This window comes from Haliotis asinina, chromosome 5, assembly GCF_037392515.1.
Source record: "Haliotis asinina isolate JCU_RB_2024 chromosome 5, JCU_Hal_asi_v2, whole genome shotgun sequence".
NCBI classification, from domain to species: Eukaryota; Metazoa; Mollusca; class Gastropoda; order Lepetellida; family Haliotidae; genus Haliotis; species Haliotis asinina.
Window position 1 is genome coordinate 56,321,117 of NC_090284.1, and position 16,856 is coordinate 56,337,972.

Genomic DNA, 16,856 nt, shown 5'->3' on the forward strand with positions numbered 1-16,856 from the left:
GTCACGATGCCTCAGACACGATCTGGGAGAAAAAGAGGTTGTAGAAATCCTGGAAGATCAAACGTGGTAAAGATGAAGAAGACACTGGAACAAAGCAAAGAAGGTTGTACAGGTCCAAAGGAAGTAGAGGTGACATGTAAAAATGGTGTCAGCACTGAGTCGGAGAAATTGGATATAGCTGGAAAGAAGGAATCAATTTCCCGAACAATCCAAACGAAACTTCAGAATATACAAAGATTAAAGGCAAGCATTGTCGAGGCACGTAAGGCAAGAAGTAGAATTCAATCCGAAATTCGATGTGCCAGTCATACAATTATCAATCAGTTAAGACAGAAAGAGAAACAGTTGATGGACGCACTTGACAGAGTCTCTGAGAACCAGTTTGGGTTGTTGTCAGATGATGTAAGTCAAAACAAAACAGACATTCATTTGAACAGTCAGAAAAGGGCTGTTCTCAAGAAGATGCTTGGCGACAACGACTTGATGGAACTGTATCCCGGTCATGAGAACCTTCTGTCAGGCTCACCGGAGAATGAAGACCAGGCAGTACGCCTTATACGCGATGTCTTCGTATCACAGGACACTGTAAATGTCAAGAAGGGCATTGAAGACCTTTCCTTTGGCCAGCTTGATCGTACATTCCAGGATTTACATGACCGTTCGTCTCGTCCACGACTTTTGAATACGACCAATGTTGCCCTCAAGGATGACTTCCGTCAGACTGGCTACGTATTTGATATTATTGTCCTTGATGTTGAAGGTATCAAGACCATTGTTGTGTCCGACCTTCACAATAGATCTGTGAAGTCCTTTTACCACAGAAATGGCAAATCTTGTCATAGTGAGTTTGGCGTGGCCACACCTCGTGATTTAACACACCTGGAACAAAACAAAGTAATGGTGTCTGCCCCTGAAACCTTCAGGATATTAATACTAGACGTCACGCCTGACCTCGTTTGCCTCTCTGATATCAACACAAGTTTTCGGTACGTTGGCCTACGTGTGCTAACCCCTTCCACGCTAGTAGGGTGTTTGTTTGATACAGTACACATTGATATCCTGGACATGAAGGGAAAGGAACTCAAACCAGTACTGTGTCGAGGCACTGGAGACAAAGGAGGGTATAACAGATTGTGTGTTACAAATACTGGAAACATACTCGTATCCAACTGGAAGAAGAAGTCTCTCGTTTGCCTGACACCACAGGGAGATTCATTGTGGGAGCACTTCCCTGCTGAGGATGGGGCGTTCAGCACACCCTTCGCGGTGAAGACTAGCGGAGCTGGGGACATCCTTCTAGCAGACTATGAAACCAACAGGGTGATCCAGCTGACCGAGTCTGGACGGTTTGTCAAGGACATTCTTGTGCCTGAAGATGGACTGGCTGTTCCTACTGCCTTGTATCTATACAATGAGAGACACCTGTTTGTTGGTTGGGGTGGGGAAGTGAAGGAGTATCTTTTACCCTAAATACCATTACCATAACATGGAAACCCCAACGCACTGTATACGTCATTGCAAGTAGATAATGTTATTGTTGTGTTTTTGTTCATATTTGGTGATTTGTTTAAACTATCCATGTTTTTGGTGTTGTACCAGTATGATAGTGTCCTGATAGTGTTAAATCCATTATATAATCTACGTATACAGCCATCTCCTCAAAAATGAATAAAAACGTATTATTGGACGATTTGTTCCGGAATTATGCCCGGAGTGATATCCTGAAGGAAGAATTGGAGGTCCACTGACCCGAGGTTGGTCTAAGCTGGTCACTCCGAGATGGGCATTTGATGACTTAGTGTTTCAGTTGTTGCGTTAGTAGTGTACCTAGTTTATCATTGGAGCCAGACGAATACTTCTGGAAATATATGTAGGGGTTCAGTTGTAAGATCAGGAAGAAAACCTCGGATGTTAAAACCGGGGACTTGTGATCACAGAGCTGGCATTACTCCCGCTCTGTGTCTGTTGCTTAATTTTGTATTAATTGTGTATTAAATATTGAACACTGGTGTCAATGTTGTCTCTTATCGGACGTGATCTTCCTTGGAGGCAGCACTAAGGGAGAGCACTCCAGCGAGTATAAACTGTTCTGCTATAACGTTCTATAAGTAGTGACATAATACTACTCCTACCACTGTTGCTGCAGCTGCTGTTGTTGTTTTTCTACTGCTGCTGCTGCTACCACTGCTGTTGTTACTGCTACTACTAAAGCACCGTCTCCTGCTGCCGCTACTACTACTACTGCTGCTGCTTCTGTTACTACAAACAATGATAAGTTGGGATGTAGTATACGCATCTTCTATCTGTCTGTCAGTCCGTCCTTCCGTAATCCGTCCGTAATCATTTTGTTTCCTGAGTATAACTCAAAAAGCGTTCAATATTTTTAGACCAAAATTGATAGATACAATAATCTGAACCTATGGTTATGCCTTTTGCTATTTACAGATTTTTGGCATTTTTAATTTTTTTGTTTTTCCATGGAACGTTTTGGTCTTAGTCAAATGGTGGGGTGGGTTCGTTTTCGAATCAGACCTCAAAAACCGTTCAACATTGTTCTGCAAAACTTGGTAGATATATCGGTCAGAACTTAAAGTGGTGCCTTTGCTACTTACAGGATTTTGTGATTTATGATTTAATCGGTTTCCATGGAAACATTTCGGGCTAAATCTCAAAAGTGACAGGTGTGTTTCATTTCAGGAGCACAACTTAAAAACTTCCTAATAAGTGTCAGTAAAACATGGTAGATATGTGTGGCAGACTCCAAAGTGGTGCCTTTGCTATTTACAGGATTTTGTGATTTATGATTTAATCGGTTTCCATGGAAACATTTCGGGCTAAATCTCAAAAGTGACAGGTGTGTTTCAAAACTCAACAACTTCCTAATAAGTGTCAGTAATTGATCGATCGATTGATCGTTTCCGGATCACAACTCAAAAACTTCTTAATATCTTTCAGCAAAACCTGGCAGATTCGTGTGGTAGACCCCAAAGTGATGTCTTTTGCTGTTTGCAGGTTTTTGTGAGTTATCATTTTCTGGGTTTCCACGGAAACGATTCGGACTTAATCTTAAAATGGAGGTATGGGCCTCCTTTCCTGAGTACAATTCGAAAACTACTTAATATCTTTCAGTAAAACTAGGCAGATTTTGAGACAGACCACAAAGAGGTGCCTTTTGCTATTTACAAAGATTTGTCATTTTTACTTTTCCTGGTTTCCATGGAAACGATTCTGACTCAGGATGGAGGGATGGACTTCGTATCCGGAGCACAACTCGAAAAGCATTTCATATCTTTCAACAGATCTTGGAAGATATATGAAACAGAACTTGAAGTGGTGCCTTTCGCTGTTTACAGATATATGGCATTTATATTTTTCATGAATTCCATGGAAACACTACAGACTTACTCAGAAAACAACATTAAGTATCTCTCAGATGATTTGTCCTTTCAAATATGTTGGGGTCGGGGTGATATCATCTTCTGATGACTCTTGTTTCAGTAGCCACGTTAATATATTTAGACACCGAAATAGTGTAGAGGTAAACAGACAAACAAACAAGCCGTAATCACGTCGTGGGAATAACATGTCGTCACTGTGCCGACAAATGACAGGCAGGGAGGTCTACATGGAATATTAGATATAAATTAACAAGGTTAGCATGGGTACTGTTGACAAACCAGCATACCGTCGTTGTAATTATGAGAACCTGGCTAGAGTGATCAATCTCATGCCGTGCCAATATAACCGCCACGGCTTCTGAATTCGATATAGACGTTTGACAGGTCGTTTTTTCCCATTCAGAGCTGGCTGGAGCGGAGTAACGGGTGTTGTGATCAAGCTTCTACCCCTTGCTAGCCGTTTGATTAATGTGAGTTTGATGTCTGGTCACAACGTGGTCAATACGAGGTGTTGTGGATTTCGGTTTGCGTGCCGATTTCATTTCCACGTGGTCACTACTTATTATTCCACGTGGTCATTAGGGGAGGTGTGTCCTGTAATACGGGCTGGTCAGAAACCTGGTAACGACAGTTGATCGAACATAAGGAAACAAAGAAGAGCTGAGATTTAATGAACTACTATTAGTTAGCGGGTGAGTTTAATCTTACGCCGAGGACCCGGAGTTGATTCCCCACATGGATACAGTTTGTGAAGCCCATTTCTGGTACCATTCGCCGTAATATTGCTGGAATATTGCTAAAAGCGGTGTAAGACCCACTCACTATAATACATGACACACCCCCACCCACTCTGTTGTGATTCTAACCAGAATCTCCACGAGACTCCCGATACTTGTAATGACAATATTTGTCAAGTACAGCACTTGCCCATTCGCTTCTGAAATATACAGCAACTCTCAAAACAGTTTCGATATTGACACATGAACAATACCATAAAATATGCCACTGGGTCCCCTTGAAACCCCGACAGCAAGTCATATAATACCTATCACACTGTCCCAGTATAACCCGTGTTAGTGTGATCATATATTACGCGACTTCTATCAGAGGAGGTTCAAGCACATGAGAGAGAAATGACCAGTCTCACTTCGCTCGCATATAGGAAAACTGGTCATTTTCTCTTTTTTGCACAGCCCTATTCGCGCTACCTGATGTTGAGGCAGCATTCCTGCATAAAGACGGTTATCCAGTTTGTCAACCTGTACGTTAGACTAGGCTGTCACTACATAAATTCACACAAACATACACGCCTTCCTTATCTGCCTATACTACATCAAAGCCTCCGTGTAAGTGTTGAGGAGATAGGATTAAAGCACTGTACAGTACAAGAAACCTTACATCACCCGGGGGGATGACTCAAACATGTTGTCAACTACCCGACACAAACACGACTGTTCATCGATCCGATCTTGAACAAAACAGGTCACGACAAACTGGAGACGCTATCGCCAACTTTATGGTTGCACTGCCATCGATTTTGTTAATTGGAAATGTCAAATATTTCGTCTTAATAGACGTCAAAATATGTCTTTCTTCAAGTGGAGGTCTGCAATTTGCAGCATGTGTCACAGACAGTTGAACTATTCAATATACGGTAAACACCTTTCGCTATTTTCAGTCTTTCTTGGATTTTTGCTCCGAACTGTGAACGAATGCGGTGTGGTGATAAGCGATGAATATATTTTTCGAAAACTATGCATAAAAGGGCAAATGTACACTTTTGTCAAATGGTCAGTTGTCTGTGTTTCGTAAATCGCCACAATTCGCAGGATGGACATTTAATTCTGCCAAGTTTGTCTAGTATACGTCGCAACAACAACACGAGACTTACACTTAGTCACCGATTACAGTATACATAATTTTGAGAGTAACAAATAATCCCATTCAAACTGAAAAGGAACTCCAGGGAGATGGGAGAGACTAAGCCGACACAGATTTATGTGGTTAGAACTTCATAGTGATATTGAAACAAATAGAAACAAAATACAAACGTTAAATCAAATTTATGAACGCGAAAATGAATGCTTATAAAATGGTGCATAAAATAAGACCATGAGTGTTTCTAAAAAAAATAAAACGTTATTAACATGCAAATGGAATTTGAATTCTTTGACACAGATATTTGCGGAGCACCACTCATTTTTAAAAAATAAAAATCATACCTAACTGAAATGAGTGTCTTTTTTCTGTTTGCTGTGGCTGGGGCCTGACATATGGCCCACCCCGGGGCGATGAGGTGGCCTAGTGGTTAAAGCCTTGGCTCCTCATGCCGAAGGCCCGAGTTTGTTTCCCCATCTAGATACACTATTATACAATATCACAGTCCCTGAACCACACTATTTTCCCTGACACCAAGCCTTCTCTATTGTGCTAAAGCCTTAAATGATGCAAGTCCAGATTTCCTCAGGTTCTGGTTCTGAATCTCTGGTCTCCCTAAGACCCCTTTTCAATTTATATGGGTTAGTTTGTTACTATCAAAATTATATATATTCAGAGACTAAGCCTTAGTCTAGGATATAATATGTGAAGCCCGTTTCTGCTATCCCCTGCCGTGATGTTGCTATAATATTGCTAAAAGCGGCGTAAAAGCATACTCACCCACTCACACTCACAAGATCCCCCACCGACAAACAACTTGGTGTACTCATGGTCTAAGCCTCTTCAGTACCGGGGTCGGCCAGGTAAGTCGGGATCAAATATAAGGTGCCTGTAGTTGTGTATTGAATAACAGACTGTACCATTGTACCCAGTTGTATCTATTTGTACCCTGCAAACTCATTTCAACCAACCGAGATCACTTTAAACCCATAAAGGAAACCTCCTTTCATTGAAATCGGTTAGCGGGGGATTATCAATATCAGATAGAGGAATGACCTCTGTTTTGTAAAAATCGATAGCTATTCATACCATCTACAGAATCTACTGCGCTGTTGGCTACATTAATATCAGCACCTTGTATATGTATTCATTAAACAGTATACTTAATATTCTGTTTTTAAATAATAAAGCAATGGAAATATATGGTTTTAAAATTAATCTCCTCTGAACATTTTACTTAAAATGTATATATGAATGCAGATTTGATCTTGGCACTAAATGATTGGAATAATCCCGAAGTGACGTACAGCCTAACTCAACTCAATAAAGACTCTGTAGGTTTCACATAAATAGTCGTTGCTCAAAGCTAATTACATGTCGTAAACGTGAAGTTACGTTGAACTTGAGATCTCAGGGATTACACGTATCCGGCACAACCATGTCGGGCTTGTTGCGTCAGACTTTACTGTCTGGATAATCGATACTTTCTCCGTAATCCTCTCAAACGTGTTCCCTCAGATATGCGGATACCACCCCCAACCGCCACCCCACAACTCTATTGTCACCCAGAGATACCGGCCTTGTAGTCTGTAACTTACGATTCTACTAATAGTCTTGTCAACTCATGTTTACCTTTTGTTTTGCGTTCGTAACTGGGGTGAAAACCTATTATCGGATATTTGCAGCCTGATTATTAGTGTAAATCGATACAATCTGATCAACATTTTATGGACAGACCTTCGAATGAATTACCATGAACGTGTCGTCAAATTAACTTCTCAACTCAGCCAATTACCTTTGCTGATAATGGACTTCGAGTTTAGAGACAGGTCGAATGACTTCTGAAATTCGAACACAAGCACCGAAATATCTCGCATAGTCTTGAGGTGTTGTCTTGTTCAGAGGACATGGTAACCGACGCATGTAAACCGGTAAATCTATCCGGGCTGTCTTTAGCACAGGTACATCTTAACCTGTACGTGTGTAATACGGCGCAATCTACACTACCTCGCCTGGCTTAACACATCAACACTGGCAACGCCTTGGTATATGAGGTTTCTATCATTTGGTCTATCGAATTGCAGGCCATGAATAAGCAGCCGTTGACGTGTCTCGTACTTAAGACATGGAACGATCACGGGTATTTTAGTGGATTTGCCATAGATTTAAAAAGGCGACACGAATGTTGAGGTTTATCGTGTAATTAGACTACTAGAAACAGAGGAAGAGAACAATCGCCAGCATGTGCCATTCGTGTATATGCTCATAATACTGTTAAGGTAGTTTCCATATGATATGATACAGATTTAATACGATAAATGTGCATATGTATTAAGGTATAACGTCTGTGCGGCTACCCTTTTTGAAATACTTATTAACGTACTTGACTTTTGTGGTCATGTTACAGCACATAGTAGATCATCTACTTTAATACTGTATACCAACCACATTATACTGACTACTGGTCGAATATTACTGAATGCTAGTCACATTATACTAAATACCGGTCGAATACACGTACAGAACGTCATACTAGTGCATTCGGATGTTTTGAGTCATTCTTCGAACTCGCGGTTTCTCATTCGTGACCAAGTCGTGTTATTCCGTGGAAAAATCGAATAACTTCTTGGAGGTTACGGAAAGGGGCGAGTGGTGACGAATGGTCGTTTCTCTGCGCCCATGACATATTCTCGTTCAAAACTAAACATCCAAAAGCACTCGTATGACGTTATATATACCCTCTTATCTTGCATTAATCTGTTACTCAATGAAACAAATTGCAGGGGTTCAATACGCAATCTGGGGTGCAGTACGGAATTTCACCATGTCGTTCGTAATGCACCCTGTATTGTTATCCTACGATTTCACGGACGTATAATAATCCTGAATACCAGTCGAATACATATGAATACCACTCGACAAATACTGAATACTAGTCACATAATCCGATCCATAAACGGGCTGTTGAGCTCAGTTATTATCAAAACATCAGTGCACAAAAACACCCCGTCTTGGCTATCCTGCGAAACATCCCTTTTGATGCAAGGGGAAAAACAGTTGAAATCACTGAAAACACCAGGTGTTCTTGAAATGTTTACAGGTGTTTCACACAGCACGATCATTTAACCGTATATCCGGTAGCACTACCTGTTTTGATTTTCCACCAAGAAGACCCTGTCTTCGCTTCCGGACGTCTACTTTGTCCTTGACACCTTTCCCCTTCCGACCAGTCCTCTTATTCTTGACCTTATCTTTCCCGAACAGAATGGCAAGCGTTGAAACTTTGGATTTGTTCTTCTGTGGGATCTTTGGGGCGGGAGGGGGTTCATGAACCACTGATTTTCGAAAGGATGGTGTTTTTTCGTGAGACAGAATAGTCATTAAGGCGTGTATGCCTCCCAACATCTCTGTATATTCCGACACTTTGGTGGTGTCAAGCTGGCTATGATGAAATGTGTCTGCTATGCGACCTCGTTCTGTTCCTGACAGTCCAATAAGGGATATAGCCACACCTTGGGAGCCTCCTTTAGATCCATCAGGTTCATCATACAGTCGGTCTGACTTTGGCCGCACCCTCGTATTGTCCGGGGTTGCCCTTGCAGATGCTACGTCAGGGGGAAGAGAATTGGTTTCACGTTGAACACTGTCATTTTCGGTGTCTGCTTTGATAACAGTCCTCTTCACAAACAATTTCTCTTGTCCCGACTCTTCGGGGATTTGAATTCTAGTTAAATCCGAACCCTGAAACGGACTCCCGAATTTAAACCTGTTAACACGTCCTTCAATCTTTGCTCTGATCCTCTCCTCCTTCCGCCTGATTTCTTCGCCTTTTTGTCTCTCGAACTTTCCAATCTGTGACCACTCACGTGGTGACTTGAAGAACCTGGCATCAGACTTTGCTGGAGATGCACTACCTTCCTGTCTCAGTACTTCAGCGATTTCCTTGAACCCCAACCTTCTCGCATGCACATAGGGGGTCATTCCTTGATTGTCCTGGACGTCTACAGAGAGTCTGTACTTGAGAAGGCTCTGAATCAGAAGCTTCACGATATTTAGACAGCCCGCGTGTGTAGCATGATGTAAAGCTGTCAGTCCATCGTTGTCCATCTCTGCTAGGTCCATATCTCCTCCATAATCCATCAGAAGGTGCTCCACCTGTTGCTCCCTTCCCAGGTGGCATGCCCAAGACAAAGCGTTCCTCCCGTGGGCCAAGTCCTTCCTCCGAGGATCTGCGCCGTGTCGCAGTAACATTGTAAACATCTTGTCTCTCTTGACGTCGTGTTCTATGTGAAGGGCTGCCACGAGAGTGTTATACCCGAAGTCGTTGCGACTGTTAACATCAGTAAATCTGTCCAGAAGGAACCTTGTTCTCTGAAACCGAGCCTTTAACACAGCGTAGAATAGGTTATTGGACACGGACATCTTGCATCCACTCTCCAGAATGCTGCTTGATTGCAGGTGAATGGGAAAGCGACTTTTGGAAGGTGATATCGGAGGTTCTGCGCTGTAGCCGGATTCTCTGTCCTCAGACTGGTAGGAGCTAATTGACCTTCGCTTTGTCGACTCCTGTGAAGATTAAACAGGTAAACTAATATACCAATGTCATTTACACTATTGTCAGTTTGTATTGCCAGTTTAGCAAATTGATGTAATACTTCATGTGCTGGATACGTGTTTTAGACGGTGGATGTTTTACGCCTGAAATGTAGACTTCGGGAGTGTTTGATGTGGTCACGATGAGTGTATATGTGTGCGTGCGTGCGTGTGATTGAGAGAGAGAGAGAGAGAGAGAGAGAGAGAGAGAGAGAGAGTGTGTGTGTGTGTGTGTGTGTGTGTGTGTGTGTGTGTGCGGGGGACAAATAAGAATACACATCATTTTAGGTATGGAAACTGTTATTTTTTAAAGGGGTGAGAATGTAGTACAGTCCTAAGATCATTCCCACCGACCCACCCACGCCACCCATGACGAGACCCATATTCTGAAGTGAATTAGATTGTGAATATTGCCAAATATTCCAGCCAGATCTTGTCGGTCTATAAATAATCGGTGTGACCAAAATACGGTGAAAAGTGCGAAAAACATTACATCTCGACGGGGAACGATGTCACACGACCGTACAGGTGACACGTAACTATTCTGCATCCATTACATTAATCTCTAGCGACAAAACATGGAGCATGGAGACCTGTTTGAAACCAAATCCCTTCGCGACATTGTCGTTATTAAGTTACTCTGACAGTTTCATATGGACGGTTATTACCTACACTCATGCCATCTAAATAGCAACAATCTCTTTTCTAATAATTTCAGCCTGTTTAACACACGAAAAACAGCTGTTAGAAAGAACGTATTGTGCACTATTGGTAAGATGATAGTCTAGAGTAATATCTGTACTGCCTCGTACAGCATTGAGGCTACCCTAAATTTACGTCGAGAAAAGCAGTTATGTCAATCGCTCTTTTATGACTACCGAAATATAAGTAAAGAAACGGCGTTAACACAGAGCAGCTTTGTTACGACTATCGTAAATTTAGGTAGAGAAAAGAAGTTAACACACATCAGCATTGTTACGACTACCGTAAATATACGTATAGAAAAGAAGATAACACGCAGCAGCATTGTTACGACTACCGTAAATATACGTATAGAAAAGAAGTTAACACGCAGCAGCATTGTTACGACTACCGTAAACATACGTGTAGAAAAGAAGTTAACACACAACAGCGCTATTGCGACTACCGTAAATATTCGTAGAGAAGCAGTGGCGTTAAACGCACTTGTGTGACTTTCGTGTACAACGTACGGTAAAGGACTTACGACAACCGCATGGTTATGCTGACTGAATCTACACTGTTTAGGTCATAGAGCACCGATTACCGTATATCTACGTTACACTATTTGGTGTGACGTTATCCCCGTGGGAACCGTACATATGAGCAGTGACATGAACGTTTAACGTAATATTTGTAGACAGCAGGGTGACTTCTTAAAACTCTGTGTTTGCTCAACATATCAAAGTGCTTACTGTGTATATCAATGTGTTTACGTATCCTCTCCCAGTCAAGAATGAGTAGCTACGTGAGTAGTGACCGGAAAGAATTTCACATCTGTGCACGCCGCTTTGTAATAAAGCTGTCAGTACTGTGTTTGTGACTTCAGAAAATATCAGTCCGCGTCTTTTGATGTTTACAATAATATATGACGTCAAGTATTTACATATATGACGTCACATATATGAGCCATGTCATGTATTACAATGGGTTTAGGTTCACGCCGCTTTGAGCAATATTCCATTAACATCACTGCGGGAGATACAAGAAATGGGGTTCACACACTGCTGCCATGTGGGGAATCGAACCCGGGGTTTCGGCGTGACGAGCGGACGCTCTATCCACTAGACTACCCCTCCGCTCCACGTCATATAAATCCATACACAAGTGCTCGAATGATGCCACAGGTAAATGACAATTTCTACATGGGTAAAATAGCGTATATAATCACTTTCAAGATACATTTAATGGTATGTGTCAATGGACGACTCCTAAATGGTGATGAAATTAGCTACATTAATGGCAATACCGTGTTACACTACAATGACCGGTCGCAAAGTATAGATAGAGCACGCATGGTAACAACGCGTGTTGGTACTGCAAACATAGTCAGGTCGGTCACCTTCCCGGTATTGTTTGAAAGTGATAACTAACAAATCAAACAAATAAATCAAAGTTTACATGCTGATAGTCTTTACCTTAAGTCCACGAGATTGTTGTTATCGCCCGAACATATGAAGGTTTGGGGTTAACTACAGATTCCACTTCCCGTCGCCTCGTCGATCATAGGTGAACTAAACTCACCTGCCTGCCATAGTGGCCGTGGCTACGACAGTTCGTTCAATAGGGTAAATAACGAAGATACATTTAAAGATCCAGCATTACAGTGAGTGAAGGGCTGACACTTAGATGCAGAAAATGCACGTTCGGTCCCTGTGTCTGGTTTTGAATAAACCCTCGGATCAAGACACAATGGAGACCTGTATTGCTAGCCCAGGACTCTTGTCAATATGATGTGCCAATAAACAGGTTCCCGTGAAAGCAGAAACCAATAAAGGTTCACATTCGTACAGGCCAGGCATTTGTCATTATACAAGCAAAAGGCAAAATTTCAATATCAAAAGGTAGGTGTCATAATATGTTAGTCTCGCTACTAAGGGGGAACAGAATGCCTATCGTATCTCGACCAGGCGTGACATAAAAGAAACAAAGAGGAATGAATGCAATCACCATAACGGGCAAATGTGTCCTCTTCTTCAGGTTAATAACAGCAAGTTGTTCGCTCATTCCAAACCTCCACTCTGCATTGTGACAGCACCCGGCAACAAGTGTCGTCTGCTCACCGACGTCTGCTCTCTGCCGTCTGTTCTCTGTCGTCTGCTATCTTCCACCATCTATGCTGTATACTCTACGAGTGTAGACCCACTTAGCCACGCCCTCTATCGATCCATGATTGACATATCGACTCTCTCGTCAAATGCTTGAAAGCATTTTTAAAATCCTGGCGGAAACTCGCCATTGTTCACGTACAAACAGCTCCTCCCGTTTAAGATAATTAAGTTCTAGTCGAGCCACCCACATGGCAGTTGATGGTAAATATTGGCTTTGTTTTCGATTGTGATCGAGACCTCGGGCTGTTTGCGAAATAACTATACTTTTGAAATTCCTTTATGGGTCATTTGTCTGGTTCGTGTCTTAACCGGCACGAACAAATCAACCATCCAAAGAGACAATTGGGTTTCAACTTTCAGTGCTGGGTTCACAGACCTACTACTTAAGCAAAACGCCTTCAGAAGATTGCCCTTGTCTATTATCTGAACATCTTAAAATATTTGTCCGCATTAGATATGTCTTACTTCTGATCACTTGTAAACTGGTGATCAACTCCATATGCCCTTAAAGGGTTTAACATTCAGATAGACATTACCGCTTATGCGTAGACACTGGTGGAGTTAAGCTGGAGGTCACAAATCGTGCGTGAGCCTTTAGGCACACAACACACCCTAGCTGTTTATGACTTTGCAAATAATAAACAATAGTCTGTTGATATCAGCATGTCCTCTGTCCCTAATGTAACAGAACGTATGTATTTACACCATACTCGGTACTCAAACACGGATTTGAAACGCACCTGTCATAACGTCACGAATATCATTTCCACTTGACTGCAGTTACAGGGAACGAAATCATCATAACATCTTATATGTGTCGTCATCAAGGTGTAAACAGGAAACTAACAATTATACGCTTCTTGTTACAAGGAGCATGTAACTGTGCAATGTCTTTATGTCGCAACATATTTTTGTTTTATTTGTATTTTTATTTGTTCAAACCACAACCAAGTTGAATTTTCTTTTAAATGTCGTACCCAAATAATACATTCAGTGCTCGTGAGATCGGCCACTCGATTGTCTGCCTTCATATTGCTACACAACTATAAAAGACGATTTCAGAACGTGTATTATAAAGCGCCATACGATAAATGTTTTCCAAGGAAACATAAAATCAATTTTCAATCTAACAATAGCTATTATTTAGTTCAGGATCTTTCAAACTAAAAGGGTGTGAGTTCAAATTTAACGTCACATCGGCAATATTTCAGCCATATAGTGACTAGAACCAACTGCAACATCTAAATCAAAGTGAAGTCCTAGGATTCATCGTGAACTGAGCGGACTATATCCCTTTAAAGTTTATGCTTCTCGTACACTGTTTTTATAAGTAAGGAGCTTGTTTATTCCAGTTTCCAAATGTACACAGTATGAAACAAAGGGGTATTGCACCGGGGACAAATGCCAACCTGTGAAGACACTGGAAGACATTTTGCAAATTCTCAGTAACAATAACGCCGTCTTCGTGAGATACAAAGAACACAATGAGAGTGTGTTAAGACACGCAATGATGATTGTATATGAATAGGACATGTGATATTCTATTATTATGCAGTTGGCATTAGATTAACAGGTCATGTATTGACGGTCAACGTTTGTAAAGTGCATTCCTTCGGGCTGAAAATCTACATAGTTTATTAGGGAAGGATAAGGTAGCCTAGTAGTTCAAGCCATTGCTCGTCATACAGGAGGTCCTAACTCTGATGAGTACCAGGGTCAAGAACTGTTCTTGGGTCTCCTTCGGTGACACTGCTGAACGTGGCGTAAAACTATATTCACGACGTGCAGTTTAGCAGACTGAAGTATTTACGTAAATTCCAATTTTAATTCAACCTATTATTTGTAGTATATTTACCAGTATGTACCTCTACTGGCACGTGAAATTTCGGGGGTTTCTGTCAATATAGTATAGCGGTGTGGTTTATAACATCGATATAGTAAACAAAGGAACCGGGCAAGTGTAATTCCCTACATTGCGCATGTCTAAACTCGCCCAATCCAAAAATAATTGGATGGTTTCGCAATAGATAACAAAAATAGCGGTTTAATCTTTCTCACAGTATATCAGTTTGTGTTCCCTCTAACGGAACCACAATAATAAAATACCGTCTTGAGTCACTAAACCAATTGTCATTATTTAAACGCACTTATAACACTTCAAAGGGGAGTGTCACACATGCCCCTAAATGGTAATTGACGTGATGTGTTCCATTGATTTGTTTGATCATTGTCCACAGGTTGACAATGGGAAGTGAGTGAGAGAATTTAGTTTTTTAGCATTGTTCCAGCAATATCACGGCGGGGGACACCAGAAATGGGCTTCACACATTGTTCCCATGTCGAGGTGACAGTGAGAAGAGGAGTACCTAATTGTCGTCTGCAGCCAGAAAACGCTCAAAAAATGAAACGACAAAAGATGAAAAAAGGTCAAACTTGCATTAAATTCTAAAACTATGAGGCATGTTATGAAACACTATTTCGGGATGAGGATTTTGCATGATACAGCCTGAGAATGAATGTTGTTTAATGACATAGACATATCACACACATGTAACTCTACTGAAAATGTCCTCAACACATGCATTCTTTATCCGATGTACTATGTACAGACCGGTTGAAAAAAATATCACAATACATTTCCCAGGTATCATTCTGTTTTCCAGGTGTCCCAGGAGTGGTATATTTGAATGGGTTGTTTTAACGCCGATCACAGTATAGTAGCGTATCGCGAGGCCATAAAGGCGGTTTGTAAATTTTCAGAACCACATAGTGTAGTGACCTATGTTATGGGAACTGAACAACGTAACTCGAATACGTTGAGTCAATGACCTCATCAGGCGGAGAACACGTCTATTTAGTCTCAGCGTACAAACATAAGTTCCGAACGTACATTCCTACCTGGAATTTACGTTTCCTTGTTTACTCTATGAAATTACACAAATTAAACCAAAAGCATATCTGAATATGTATCTAAAGAAGCAAAACAAAATACAACACAGTAGTATCAACACATTATAGCGAAGCACTGCAGAAATGATTAATGGTGTCAGAGTCGTCCAGTGCAAAGGCTCTTGCAAAACACGGGAATCGTTTTAACATTAATGCTACTATCGATTTGATTGATTGACATAAGACCTATGGCTTCTAAGCTTAAGAGACCCATCATGTGATGTTTGGGGTGGATGAAAGCGTCTTTTAAATAACCGAGCCATATCTGTGCAGACGAGATTACAAACTACAAACAGCTCTAGTTGGTCTGGAGACAAACGGGAACCCAGTGTACCCCACTCCTTCTAAGTTCTTCCCCCTAATAGTGTGGTCGATACAACATGTTCTAAAATACACTTTCACAATGATTGTTACATGCGAATGTGTGAGAATGATCTCACGCGACTTTTACAGGCTTAACTTATATGTATTAAGCCTTACGTAGCAAGAACTGGTTCATAGTGAAATCTTGTGTTGTATACATTAATGGTGTCCTGAAGCTATACCAAGTGCTTGGCTGTGAAATCTGTCACCTTCTGGAAAATGCACAAACCTGAGGAACGTGAATACTTGTAGCATGTCATTTTGATTCCTGCAAACCCAGATTTTATCTTCAGTCATATATCGCAAGAAGCTTTCATGGTCAGCTACATACAGAGGTTATTACGAGATGTCTCTGATGCGTTTTGCATCAGTGTCCACAGCTTTGGAGTTCAACCAGCTGACACCCTCTTCATTGTCAAAGTTTCTGTGATAATTGAAGGTGCATCTCCTCAGAATGGCTACTGGAGGGGAATTTGGTATAAATGTATTGTTTCTGGTGTAGCAGGGTTCTCCATGCCATGCTTATACTCTCCCGTGTACTCTTATAATGCCCCCTGTTTATAATGCCACCCAGGTTACATTGCCACCCTGGATATAATGCCATCACCAAGTAGATGTGCTAACTTCCCATTTTTGGCTCTCTGTTGTGCACTGGACAATGCAGTTGTTGGATCTCACTGCCAAAATTGGTACAACAGGTGTGACCAATTAAGATCAATTAGGGCTAGTCAGTAAGGTGGTAACTAATATGCTACTGGAACAATTTGCAACAACTAAGTACTGAGGGTGTTTGTAGAGTATGCTAGTTTTGTGTCTACTGTTTTGC

At 41.4% G+C, this 16,856-nt stretch overlaps 2 protein-coding genes across 3 annotated transcripts; one reads left to right on the forward strand and one right to left on the reverse strand.

Moving 5' to 3' along the window:
* The first annotated feature begins 6 nt into the window (after positions 1–6).
* On the forward strand, positions 7–1,470 carry LOC137283921 (uncharacterized). The gene has a single exon (XM_067815596.1). The coding sequence runs from the start codon at positions 7–9 to the stop codon at positions 1,468–1,470; it is 1,464 nt and encodes a 487-aa protein (XP_067671697.1).
* Positions 1,471–6,950: 5,480 nt separating this feature from the next.
* Positions 6,951–12,891, reverse strand: LOC137284138 (ankycorbin-like). 2 transcript variants are annotated; one of them, XM_067815824.1, is made up of 2 exons: positions 12,558–12,891; positions 6,951–9,842 (listed from the first exon to the last, which is right to left on the reverse strand). In XM_067815824.1, exons 1-2 carry the CDS (start codon positions 12,612–12,614, stop codon positions 8,382–8,384), a joined length of 1,518 nt encoding a protein of 505 aa, XP_067671925.1. In that variant the 5' UTR covers positions 12,615–12,891; the 3' UTR covers positions 6,951–8,381. The 2 variants fall into 2 exon arrangements, with proteins under 2 accessions (XP_067671925.1, XP_067671926.1); XM_067815825.1 differs by lacking the exon at positions 12,558–12,891 and adding an exon at positions 12,026–12,246 and having other exon boundaries at positions 7,463–9,842.
* Positions 12,892–16,856: the final 3,965 nt, after the last annotated feature.